The sequence below is a fragment of the Lolium perenne genome, chromosome 4, assembly GCF_019359855.2.
Source record: "Lolium perenne isolate Kyuss_39 chromosome 4, Kyuss_2.0, whole genome shotgun sequence".
In the NCBI taxonomy this organism is placed as follows: domain Eukaryota; kingdom Viridiplantae; phylum Streptophyta; class Magnoliopsida; order Poales; family Poaceae; genus Lolium; species Lolium perenne.
Genome location: NC_067247.2, coordinates 148,018,622 through 148,032,355, shown reverse-complemented (window position 1 = coordinate 148,032,355; position 13,734 = coordinate 148,018,622). Strand labels below are relative to the sequence as shown.

Genomic DNA, 13,734 nt, shown 5'->3' with positions numbered 1-13,734 from the left:
ACCGATAAAACAAGTAATCTACATCTTCATCGACCCCTCCCCCCAACATATCAGGGTTTCTGAGCAAATTAACGGGGGTTCGGTGTCTGCTAAGTGTTATCGCCCCCACATATTTGGTGCAATTTCTTGCAGCTTTACACCTTACACAACACTTCCAAACATATTCTAGGTCCACATGAAAGTTTTGGTGCCATTCCGGTGCTCCGGCGGTCGTTCCCCCCCGATAACGGCGGTCTGCGTGCCTCGGGGGGTCTACCCCCCTAGATTTCACCGCGCGAGGTTCCACCAACATACTTTTTGATAGGTTTAGTTTTGTTTAGGACATATACACATGGAAAGCTAGGTTTGGCACACTTTGGCACACTATAGCCACCGGTATACCCGCAGCGGGACACTTCAGCCTACAAGTCGAGGAATCTTCCAAGTGTTATCGCCCGAAAGAGAGGAATCTCACACATGGGAGCTATGCCTTGCACCATTTGGTGAATCACACCTTCCAACACACTTTCACACATATCCTAGGTCCACATGCAAGTGTTGGTGGCATTCCGGTGCCCTGGCGGTCGTCCCCCCCCGATAACGGCGGTCTGCGTGCCTCGGGGGGTCTACCCCCCTAGATTTCACCGCGCGAGGTTCCACCAACATACTTTTTGATAGGTTTAGTTTTGTTTAGGACATATACACATGGAAAGCTAGGTTTGGCACACTTTGGCACACTATAGCCACCGGTATACCCGCAGCGGGACACTTCAGCCTACAAGTCGAGGAATCTTCCAAGTGTTATCGCCCGAAAGGGAGGAATCTCACACATGGGAGCTATGCCTTGCACCATTTGGTGAATCACACCTTCCAACACACTTTCACACATATCCTAGGTCCACATGCAAGTGTTGGTGGCATTCCGGTGCCCGGCGGTCGTTCCCCGATAACAGCGGTCTGCGTGCCTCGGGGGGTCTACCCCCCTAGATTTCACCGCGCGAGGTTCCACCAACATACTTTTTGATAGGTTTAGTTTTGTTTAGGACATATACACATGGAAAGCTAGGTTTGGCACACTTTGGCACACTATAGCCACCGGTATACCCGCAGCGGGACACTTCAGCCTACAAGTCGAGGAATCTTCCAAGTGTTATCGCCCGAAAGAGAGGAATCTCACACATGGGAGCTATGCCTTGCACCATTTGGTGAATCACACCTTCCAACACACTTTCACACATATCCTAGGTCCACATGCAAGTGTTGGTGGCATTCCGGTGCCCCGGCGGTCGTTCCCCCCCGATAACGGCGGTCTGCGTGCCTCGGGGGGTCTACCCCCCTAGATTTCACCGCGCGAGGTTCCACCAACATACTTTTTGATAGGTTTAGTTTTGTTTAGGACATATACACGTGGAAAGCTAGGTTTGGCACACTTTGGCACACTATAGCCACCGGTATACCCGCAGCGGGACACTTCAGCCTACAAGTCGAGGAATCTTCCAAGTGTTATCGCCCGAAAGAGAGGAATCTCACACATGGGAGCTATGCCTTGCACCATTTGGTGAATCACACCTTCCAACACACTTTCACACATATCCTAGGTCCACATGCAAGTGTTGGTGGCATTCCGGTGCCCCGGCGGTCGTTCCCCCACGATAACGGCGGTCTGCGTGCCTCGGGGGGTCTACCCCCCTAGATTTCACCGCGCGAGGTTCCACCAACATACTTTTTGATAGGTTTAGTTTTGTTTAGGACATATACACATGGAAAGCTAGGTTTGGCACACTTTGGCACACTATAGCCACCGGTATACCCGCAGCGGGACACTTCAGCCTACAAGTCGAGGAATCTTCCAAGTGTTATCGCCCGAAAGAGAGGAATCTCACACATGGGAGCTATGCCTTGCACCATTTGGTGAATCACACCTTCCAACACACTTTCACACATATCCTAGGTCCACATGCAAGTGTTGGTGGCATTCCGGTGCCCCGGCGGTCGTCCCCCCCCCCCGATAACGGCGGTCTGCGTGCCTCGGGGGGTCTACCCCCCTAGATTTCACCGCGCGAGGTTCCACCAACATACTTTTTGATAGGTTTAGTTTTGTTTAGGACATATACACATGGAAAGCTAGGTTTGGCACACTTTGGCACACTATAGCCACCGGTATACCCGCAGCGGGACACTTCAGCCTACAAGTCGAGGAATCTTCCAAGTGTTATCGCCCGAAAGAGAGGAATCTCACACATGGGAGCTATGCCTTGCACCATTTGGTGAATCACACCTTCCAACACACTTTCACACATATCCTAGGTCCACATGCAAGTGTTGGTGGCATTCCGGTGCCCCGGCGGTCGTTCCCCGATAACGGCGGTCTGCGTGCCTCGGGGGTCTACCCCTAGATTTCACCGCGCGAGGTTCCACCAACATACTTTTTGATAGGTTTAGTTTGTTTAGGACATATACACATGGAAAGCTAGGTTTGGCACACTTTGGCACACTATAGCCACCGGTATACCCGCAGCGGGACACTTCAGCCTACAAGTCGAGGAATCTTCCAAGTGCTATCGCCCGAAAGAGAGGAATCTCACACATGGGAGCTATGCCTTGCACCATTTGGTGAATCACACCTTCCAACACACTTTCACACATATCCTAGGTCCACATGCAAGTGTTGGTGGCATTCCGGTGCCCCGGCGGTCGTCCCCCCCCGATAACGGCGGTCTGCGTGCCTCGGGGGGTCTACCCCCCTAGATTTCACCGCGCGAGGTTCCACCAACATACTTTTTGATAGGTTTAGTTTTGTTTAGGACATATACACATGGAAAGCTAGGTTTGGCACACTTTGGCACAATATAGCCACCGGTATACCCGCAGGACACTTCAGCCTACAAGTCGAGGAATCTTCCAAGTGTTATCGCCCGAAAGAGAGGAATCTCACACATGGGAGCTATGCCTTGCACCATTTGGTGAATCACACCTTCCAACACACTTTCACACATATCCTAGGTCCACATGCAAGTGTTGGTGGCATTCCGGTGCCCGGCGGTCGTTCCCCCGATAACGGCGGTCTGCGTGCCTCGGGGGGTCTACCCCCCTAGATTTCACCGCGCGAGGTTCCACCAACATACTTTTTGATAGGTTTAGTTTTGTTTAGGACATATACACATGGAAAGCTAGGTTTGGCACACTTTGGCACACTGTAGCCACCGGTATACCCGCAGCGGGACACTTCAGCCTACAAGTCGAGGAATCTTCCAAGTGTTATCGCCCGAAAGAGAGGAATCTCACACATGGGAGCTATGCCTTGCACCATTTGGTGAATCACACCTTCCAACACACTTTCACACATATCCTAGGTCCACATGCAAGTGTTGGTGGCATTCCGGTGCCCCGGCGGTCGTTCCCCGATAACGGCGGTCTGCGTGCCTCGGGGTCTACCCCCCTAGATTTCACCGCGCGAGGTTCCACCAACATACTTTTTGATAGGTTTAGTTTTGTTTAGGACATATACACATGGAAAGCTAGGTTTGGCACACTTTGGCACACTATAGCCACCGGTATACCCGCAGCGGGACACTTCAGCCTACAAGTCGAGGAATCTTCCAAGTGTTATCGCCCGAAAGAGAGGAATCTCACACATGGGAGCTATGCCTTGCACCATTTGGTGAATCACACCTTCCAACACACTTTCACACATATCCTAGGTCCACATGCAAGTGTTGGTGGCATTCCGGTGCCCCGGCGGTCGTTCCCCCCCCGATAACGGCGGTCTGCGTGCCTCGGGGGGTCTACCCCCCTAGATTTCACCGCGCGAGGTTCCACCAACATACTTTTTGATAGGTTTAGTTTTGTTTAGGACATATACACATGGAAAGCTAGGTTTGGCACACTTTGGCACACTATAGCCACCGGTATACCCGCAGCGGGACACTTCAGCCTACAAGTCGAGGAATCTTCCAAGTGTTATCGCCCGAAAGAGAGGAATCTCACACATGGGAGCTATGCCTTGCACCATTTGGTGAATCACACCTTCCAACACACTTTCACACATATCCTAGGTCCACATGCAAGTGTTGGTGGCATTCCGGTGCCCCGGCGGTCGTTCCCCCCCGATAACGGCGGTCTGCGTGCCTCGGGGGGTCTACCCCCCTAGATTTCACCGCGCGAGGTTCCACCAACATACTTTTTGATAGGTTTAGTTTTGTTTAGGACATATACACATGGAAAGCTAGGTTTGGCACACTTTGGCACACTATAGCCACCGGTATACCCGCAGCGGGACACTTCAGCCTACAAGTCGAGGAATCTTCCAAGTGTTATCGCCCGAAAGAGAGGAATCTCACACATGGGAGCTATGCCTTGCACCATTTGGTGAATCACACCTTCCAACACACTTTCACACATATCCTAGGTCCACATGCAAGTGTTGGTGGCATTCCGGTGCCCCGGCGGTCGTTCCCCGATAACGGCGGTCATGCGTGCCTCGGGGGTCTACCCCTAGATTTCACCGCGCGAGGTTCCACCAACATACTTTTTGATAGGTTTAGTTTTGTTTAGGACATATACACATGGAAAGCTAGGTTTGGCACACTTTGGCACACTATAGCCACCGGTATACCCGCAGCGGGACACTTCAGCCTACAAGTCGAGGAATCTTCCAAGTGCTATCGCCCGAAAGAGAGGAATCTCACACATGGGAGCTATGCCTTGCACCATTTGGTGAATCACACCTTCCAACACACTTTCACACATATCCTAGGTCCACATGCAAGTGTTGGTGGCATTCCGGTGCCCCGGCGGTCGTTCCCCCCCGATAACGGCGGTCTGCGTGCCTCGGGGGGTCTACCCCCCTAGATTTCACCGCGCGAGGTTCCACCAACATACTTTTTGATAGGTTTAGTTTTGTTTAGGACATATACACATGGAAAGCTAGGCCTCGGCGGTCATTCCCCCCCTCCCCCCCCCGATAACGGCGGTGTGCGTGCCTCGGATGTTCACCTTATCACAAATGATATCCCAAATACAATTCAGCATGTTCACCTTATCACAAATGATTTCGCAAATACATAAAATTTTGTAGTAAAAAGTATTTGGACACGATGTTTCTACACCAGGATGCATATATACACCCTAAACAAAAAAAATCATTGTTGAATAAAAAAAAAAAAAACTTTGCCGTGCACAATCGCACGGCAAAGATCTCTGCCGTGCAAAGGCACACGGCAAAGAGCTTTGCCGGGCAAAAGCGCACGGCAACGTCCACGTCCGCACGGCAAAGCCGCTTTGCCGCACGGCAAAGAAGCCTTGCACGGCAAAGGCCGTGGATAAGGTATCTGCAGCGCGGACCGCGCGCGACTCCCTCCTCCACACACACACGCACGCGCCCTGGCCTCCTTTTCCCAGCTCGCCGCCGCCGCCAGGGACGCGCCGCCACGCCCGCCGCCGCACGCCGCCGCATCGACCTCCCCGCCGCACGCCGCCGCCTCGACCTCCCCGCCGCTGCCGCCGCTCTCTCGCCCGGCCCTCCCCCGCCGCCGCGCGCGCCCACGCCGCTGCGCTCGCTCCTCCTTGCCCGGCCCTCCCCCGCTGCCGCCGCTTCCCCGCCGCGGCAGGCAGGCAGCTGCTTCTCCCCGCCGCTGCCCTCCCCCGCCCGCTGTCGCTCGCCGCCGCTGCCGCTCCCGGCCGCGCCGCTGCTGCTCCCTCACCCGGCCCTCCCGCCGCTGCCGCTCCCCCGCCGTGGCCGCTGCTGCTCCCCGGCCGCTGCCGCTCACCCGCAGCTGCCGGCCCCTCACCCGCACCTGCCGCTGCTGCTCACCCGCCGGCGGCCAGAGCCGGTATGTGGAACTTATTTTTTTTGCATATTACTTATAGTATGTTGGAACTAATCTTGTTAGTTAGTGTCTGATTTTAGCATGTATTAGATCAGTGTTAGTTAGCTGGTTAAGTATATGAGAAAGAGTGGAAAATGTAATCAGTTTGGTTAAGTATTTAAGCACTGTAATTAGTTTGGTTAAGTATATGAGAAAGAGTGGAAAATGTAGCACTTGTGGTTGGGAGTCTCGCGGCAAAGCTTCTGTGTTCTTCCTTGATACATGTGTGTGTGTGTGTTAGCCTGGGTGTGTTCTTGTGAGAGAGTAGAGAGAGGTTGAAGAAGAAGGGGAGCTGCGTGTGGCAGCTCCTACATAGTATTTAGGGTAGTTAAAACATATTATGCATGCTAATTTGTAATAGTCGGATTTAGAGCAAACAAATGGTCTTTATTACTAATTAGTTTTCTCGATATGCAGATGATGTTTCGAGGTGGACACAGGGGCCAGCGTTGTCAGGGTGCTTGAGGAGCGTTGCTCAGAGAGACCGTTTTCCTGGAGGGGATTTTGCCGGAGGGTCGTTGGTCTTCTTCGCCGGCTGTCGATCACGCTTCGAGGGTGAGAATCCGTTCGCCTCTCTTGTACCTAGGTTTTTTTTTGGTCTAGATCACCAAGTATGTCGCGATACCTAGGCGTCTCTTCCCGACCGTAAGGGTTACGCGGATAAATATGCATTAGTGGTCTCGCATATTATGAACCGTAACTCTTACGGCATTTATCGGGACAGTCGGCGGATGCGTAGTTGGGTACGTTCTCCCTGCTCTACCCCGATCCGAGTCAGGATTTCGGCAGCGCCTCCCCGTTGTTCTCCGGATGCACACCCCTCTCGGCTTTTTGGCGAGACGTGTATCGGGAGAGCAGCGGGGAGGTGCTGCCGAAATCCTGACGCGGATCGCAGAGCAGGGAGAACGTACTCAATCTACGGATCCGGCGGCTGCTAGGAGCCCACCTAGTAGAGATTCAGGTTGATGCATGCGTAAAAAAAGAAAAATTAAAATGCGGATCATGTTTGATATAAATTCTAAGTTTGTCTGTTTTGGTGCTGGTTAGAGGATGGATAACCGTGACTGGATGTACGATGGCAGAATCGGTCCGTGGAAATATACTGAGGAATGGGGAGAAAAGACCAAGCAGTTCGTGGACAGGGCGTTTGACATCCCTACCAAACCCAGAACAGTTTTTTGCCCTTGTAGTAAGTGCAACAACCAAAAAACACAGGACAAGGAAACTATGAGTCTTCACCTGATCAAGTCTGGGTTCAAACCGTCCTACAAGATTTGGACTTTTCATGGAGAAAAGGCGAAGAAACGTGCTAGGAAGGAGGTGCGGCAGATTCAGCCTACGAGAGAATATGATACTGGGTTTGATAGGTGCCTAGAGAACTTGGCTAATGGTAATGTGCCTGAAAGCCCTCATGTAGAGGCGGAGACATCTAGGGATGCAGAGACAAGTGAGGAGCCGGAGGAAAACACAAAGAAGTATTACGAGGCTTTGTTTGCTTCGCAGAAACCCCTACACGTAAATACAGATGTTACCCAACTAGATGCCATCGCTCGCCTTTTGGCCTTTAAGTGCCACAGGAATCTGTGCAGAGATGGGTTCGATGAACTTCTGGTCCTCGTTGGCAGCATTCTGCCGAAAGGGCACCTCTTGCCGCAAAACTTCTACTATTCGAAAAATTGCTCGTTGACCTCAAGATGTCATCTCAGCAGATACACGCTTGTCCAAAGGGATGCATGCTATTCAGTAGAGGAGCATGCTAACACAAACTATTGCATCCATTGCAATAGCTCTAGGTACTTTGAGGTTGACACCAATGGTGATGGTCGAAGAGGCGGACCACGGTTGCCAAGAATATCCTGCGCTTTCTTCCATCCTCTACCGAGGATCCAGCGGCTCTTCATGACCGAGGATACTGCCCAGCAGATGAGGTGGGCTGTAGAAGGGATCAGACCAGACAGTGGCAAGATGATACATCCGTCGGATGGTACTGCATGGAAGAACTTTGTCAAGAAATATCCCCTGAAAGCCGGTGACCCGAGGAGCGTAGCAATTGCGATATCAACCGATGGGTTCAATCCATATGGTATGTCGGCTGCGGTATACAGTTGTTGGCCAGTGTTTGTTATTCCCCTGAACCTACCCCCTGGCGTCTGCACGAGATCGTAGTACATGTTTGTGTCGATGATAATCCCAGGACCGAAATACCCGGGTAAGAACATGAACGTGTATCCTGGAACCACCGATTGATGACTTGCTTCTTGGGTGGGAAGATCGCGGGATCCGAACTTATGACGCGGCAAAGAAGGAACACTTCGATATGTATGTCCGGTACCACACGTCTCTCGCATGACTTGCCAAAGCACGTGCTTTGTTCTGCGGGTGGTGTACACATGGGAAGTGGCCTTGTCCGAGTGTGCAAGCCGTGACTTTCTTCGGCTAAACAAGGGTGGCAAGTATTCCTGCTTTGATGAAGCTCGGCAGTTCCTTGAGCAGAATCATGAATACAGGAGTGATGTAAAGAGCTTCAAAAAAGGCCGTGTTGTCCATGCACCGAAGCCAATTCCGAAGACCGGACAGGAAACCAAGGCCGAGTTAGACGCTCTCCAGCCTAACCCTCGATGGGAATGGTTTCTTGGGATATGGGGAGACACACCAATGGACCCACAAGCCGTGCTTCGGAAGCTTCCTTACTTTGAGTTTCGGAGCTCCCGCATAACCTTGATGTACTGCACACCGAGAAGACGCTCAGTGCAGCCATTTGGAGCATCATAGTGGACACTGAGAAGACGAAGGATAACATACAGGCTCGAATTGACCAAGAAAAGTTGTGCGATAGGCCGAGTTGAACATGAAGCCACCTCATGGTGCCAAAAACTTGGACTAAGCCACACGCTCCGTTCGCCTCACAAAGGCCCAAAAAGGGAGGTCTTCCAATGGATGAAGGACTCCTTGTTTTTCCCTGATGGGTTCGCAGCCAACTGGATGAGGGGTCTTAACATTGAAACGTTGCGAGTACAAGGACTGAAGAGTCATGACTACCACGTATGGATTGAGCGGATAATGCCGGTGATGATTCAAGGCTATGTCCCTGAGAAGACTTGGCGAGTGCTAGCGAGGTTGAGTTATTTCTTCCGCCAGATTTGTGCTAGGGAGTTAGACACTAAAGTGATTGAGAAGCTGGATGAACAGGCACCCATGTTGCTTTGCGATCTAGAGAAGATCTTTCCTCCAGCGTTCTTTAATCCGATGCAACATATGATCCTCCACCTCGCGAAGGAATGCTTAAAGGGGGGGCCGAAGTTGGGCCGGTTGCAGTTTTGTCCCGAGATTGAAACACAAAAGCTTCGTCGGATGACCGGCAATAAATGCAAGATCGAAGCATCCATAGCCGAGGCAGTCCCGAACGTGGAGGTGGCAAACTTCACCACTAAGCACTATGATCCCAACATTCCCACAAAGCACAACCCGGTCCTCCGTTACAATGCCGCCAACAATGAAGATGTACCCAAGCTTAGCATCTTCATAGGGCTTGGCGGCAAGTCAAGTGGCTCGAAGCCGTACACAACGAATTTACATGAGCGGGAGTTGATCCACTCATATGTCTTGAACACCATGGTGGAAGTGAAGCCGTACATCAAGTAAGTGCTAACCATTTAGTTATTCGCAAACATTCATCGTATGTTCGTGGCTAACTCTTCCTCCGTTCATTCTTATAGACAATTCACGGCTAAATATTGGAGGTATACCCACAGGGATCCTACCTCGGAAGAATCCAAGGATATTTTCGATAAGGGCGGCGGTCACGGTTTCAGTAGCTGGTTCTGTGGTTTGGTACTATCCTATCCAAATTTGTTTGTACACTGTCGACATTTCGGCCGACATTTCTTGTTCTAAACTTGTCGTCCTAATCTTGTAGGCAAGAACTGACAAAGACATGAATCCCTTGCTACGAAAAATTGCTAGGGGCTTCAACCATTCCGTCGACTCGTTCAATTCTTATGACGTGAACGGGTATCGCCTTCCAGACCCATCAATACACAACAAGCCGTCCAAACAAGAAGACAATAAATAGCGGGGTGGTATGTCAAGGTGATGATGGACTCCATTACTATGGAAGAGTCGAGGGTATATACGAGCTGAATTACGGGTTTGACAAAGGGCTAAATCCCGTCGTATTCAAATGCCATTGGTTCGACCCACGTCGCGTGAGACGGGATCCTGAAATTGGATTGGTCGAAGTTGAAAGAAGCTCTGTTTATAAGGGAGAGGACGTGTACATTTTGGCCACCCAAGCCTTCCAAGTATTCTATCTCCCGTACGCGTGCCGAAACCCGACCAAACGTCTACATGGATGGGATGTTGTGATGACGGTTCCTTCACGCATTAGGCCACCCCCGCCAAACAAGGACGATTACCGCCGCGTAGACCCCTCAACAAGGACTGATGATTTTTATCAAGAAGAAGGGCTCCCCGGTCATTTCACTATCGACTTGTCGGCCGTTGTTGATAACATGGTCGTAGACGATGAGCAAGAAGAAGATGCGGTTATGGAGGAAGACAATGAAGAATATGAAGCTGAGGATGTGTGTGCCGTAGAAGACCTAAGTTTGCTCGAGGCGTTCAAAGCAGGCATTGACCTAGATCCAAATGGACCACCTCCAGGTTTCATCGATGATTATTGGTTCGCTGAGCCTGATGATGATGAAACATGTGGTCCAAATACGGATGTCGACATAGGCTACTGATCTATGTAGTTGTAATTCTGATGCTATCCTATATATGTACTGAACTATGTGTTATTTGTAATAAACTATGATCTATGTAGTTGTAATTGTGAGGCTATCCTATGTACTGAACTATGTGCTATTTGTAATAAACTATGATCTATGTACTGAACTATGTGCTATTTATTGTTGATTTCACTAATATTCATCTGTTTACATTGCATACTAATAAACCACTCTTTTCATTGTGTTTGCAGGTGATTGAAACATGCCGCCAAGAAAAAGAAAGGGAGGTTTCAAAAAGAAGATCAAGGCCGTGGCTGAGCTTGTGGGACTTTCGAGTGGTTCGTCGTCGCAGACACGTCCTCCTAGCGCTCCTCCTAGCCCTCCACCACGGAGGAAGAATGCCCAGCCACGGCGACTTTCGTACTCCTTCTCCTAGTCCTCCCCCAGCCGAGGATGATGACGAGGAGCAGTGGGGTGGGGAGGACGAGGAGGACGGTGAGGAGCACGGTGGGCAGGACGAGGAGGCCGGTGGGGAGGACGGTGGGGAGGACGGTGGGGAGGACAGTGGGGAGGACGGTGGGGAGGACGGTGGGGAGGACGGTGGGGAGGACCTCGAGGAGGATGAGGGGCTGGGGGGTATGCCGCAGGAGCTAGACCCGACCCTAGTTTGGTCTCCGCCGGTGGAGGAGGTGTACGTTGCAGCCGAGGAGAGGCTGGAACCACGGGACAAGAAGCCGTATAGGCGCGGGATTACGAAACTCCCCAAGCTAAAAACTTGGGCCTTCCGCGATGTTGTTCTCGTGCCCGCTGGAAAGAGGTACATGCTGATTTTGGCATTCCATTATTGAAATTTTTATCATTATACATATTTTTATCACATGCATACTGATTTTGGCATTTCGTTGTGCAGCATGTTCAAGTATGGCGACCCGAGGAGGAAGCCGACACGTGAGTACCCGAACATCCTTGGAGGCATAATTAGGAAGCATTTCCCTGGGATTGTCAATCTCCCTACTGGTGGCCGCGACGTGGCTTGGACTTGGAAGCACTACAGCTACGCGGAAGATCCTAGCGGCAAGTACGGAAACATGCAAGAGCGGGTTGTCCGCCACTTCTGGGTACGTGACTTTTGGCTTCTTAGCATTCAAACACTTCTTGGCTACCAATAGTTGCTCTAATTCATCTTATTTTACCTATGTGCATGGTTGCGTAAATACTTCAAGAGGGCTGAGGGCAAGGAAATTGCGTGCGACGTTATCTTACACGAGTTGTGCAGGTGAGGGTGACCGGCATGCACTACGAGGCACGTGTCCAAAGGCGTCCGCGACTGGCACGCCGAGCGCAAAGTTTGGATGAGTAAGGCTGATTGTCGGGATACGCTCATGGCACCATGGCAGTACCTGCAGGTATTAGCATCGATGTGTTATTTATTTCCGCATTTTCATGTAGTTTATGTTCTAATAATGGGTCTATCTTGTGTATGTAGCACCCTCCTCAGTACGTCGGGGAAGACAGGGCGTGCTTTCTTGCGATGGTCATATGGTGGACATCCCGCGAGTACGCCCGGAAGCACGAGGAGGGCAAGCGAAGCGTTCGAGAGATGGGAGGTGGATCACATGTCCTGGGCAGCAAGAACTTGGCCCTTACCTTGCAGGATGAGGTGAGCAAGTGGTTTCTTCATTCTTTCGTTTTATGTTATTGCTAGCCCCGCAAGTGTCTCCCTCTTCACTTAATTGCATGTACTCTTTTGCAGGAAGTGAAGACAGGCGTGGCACCAAACTTGTTTGGCTTTTTCCAAAAGTCGAAGACCAGGAAGGAGCCGCATCCTGAAACGGGGTCCTTGTGGGTCAACGACCTAGCGGAGGGCCAGTGTGGCGCGTACCGCTCGAAGTTCAAGGACAAGCACGGCGAAGACGCCGACCCAACCACCGAAGAGTTTGACGTTGAGGTTGCGGTGCTTGCGGGACAAGGCAAGAAGGGTGGCCGCCTATGGATTGCTGACGGGTTAGTCGACCCAAGTACCATTCCATCTCTACGCCAGATCCGTCGTGGGCGTACGAGCGAGCAGCCTCGGGTAGAGACCCGCCCACGGGCTTCGGACCTAGCTATCGAGAAGTTACGGGTAAGTTCTTCGTCGATCCTCTACGCTTCATTACATGTTTTCCATTGCAATGTTACTGACATCGCGGCAACACAACGTAGGCGGAGATGGAAGAAAGGGAACGGAGGCACCAAGAGGAGCAGATGCAGATGCGGCGAAAGCCTTAGGGAGAACATGCAGATGCAGCAGCGGCAGATGTTGCGGCAGATGCAACAACAGCAGCAGATGTTCCAGCAGATGTTCATGAACCAGACCGTGCTGACTTCACCACCGGGGAGTAGTGGTCCTAGCACGTCGTGTCCTCCTATGTTCCCACATTTTGTAAGTGGTTAACTTAATATCTCCGTCTCAATCTTGTTTGTTGTCTAACCGAACTTTGGATATTGCAGATCCCCACGCCCGATCCGGGCTGTGATGGCGCTCCTCCAGCAAGCGCCAAGTCGAGCCCGCCGACACACTGGCTTGACCGTCAACAATACGGGCATCATCCTGAGCCTCGCAGCAGTTTCTAGGTGAGTTCTCCTACACTTCTAATTCTTCCATACCATGTCACTTGTGAATTTTAGCCATTCAACCATGTCAATTTTAGCCGTATGTTCAATTTTACCTATTCCATGTTAATTTTAGCCATTCCATGTCATCCTTAGCCATTATGTTGAATTTTAGCCATTTCATCCAAATTCTAGCGATTATGTTCAATTTTAGCCATTCCATGTCAATTCTAGTTCTTCCATGTCAATTTTAGCCATTCCATGTCAATTCGAGTTCTTCCATGTCAATTTTAGCCATTCCATGTCAATTCTACTTCTTCCATGTCAATTTTAGCCATTCCATGTCAATTCTACTTCTTCCATGTCAATCCTAGTTCTTACATGTCAATTTTAGCCATTCCATGCCACTTATGCATAGATATCTATGAACTTGTAGGAGGTGGAGAAGGACAAGGAAGTGGAGGTGGACAAGGAAGTGGAGAAGGACAAGGAAGTGGAGATGGACAAGGAAGTGGTTAAGGACAAGGAAGAGGCCAAGGTTGATGTTGCTTGTGTATGAACTTGTT

General features: G+C 51.0%; 1 protein-coding gene and 2 long non-coding RNA genes across 3 annotated transcripts; all 3 read left to right on the top strand.

Moving 5' to 3' along the window:
* Nucleotides 1-9,259: 9,259 nt before the first annotated feature.
* On the top strand, nt 9,260-9,864 carry LOC127294822 (uncharacterized). Its single transcript, XR_011744460.1, has 3 exons — nt 9,260-9,484; nt 9,563-9,677; nt 9,763-9,864. It is a non-coding gene; the product is annotated as an uncharacterized lncRNA (long non-coding RNA).
* A 1,110-nt stretch (nt 9,865-10,974) lies between these two features.
* LOC127347469 (uncharacterized) lies at nt 10,975-11,745 on the top strand. The gene is made up of 2 exons (XM_051373652.2): nt 10,975-11,393; nt 11,487-11,745. Exons 1-2 carry the CDS (start codon nt 10,975-10,977, stop codon nt 11,743-11,745), a joined length of 678 nt encoding a protein of 225 aa, XP_051229612.2.
* Nucleotides 11,746-12,172: 427 nt separating this feature from the next.
* On the top strand, nt 12,173-12,830 carry LOC139830932 (uncharacterized). The gene is made up of 3 exons (XR_011744459.1): nt 12,173-12,236; nt 12,330-12,698; nt 12,779-12,830. It is a non-coding gene; the product is annotated as an uncharacterized lncRNA (long non-coding RNA).
* The last annotated feature ends 904 nt before the right edge of the window (nt 12,831-13,734 follow it).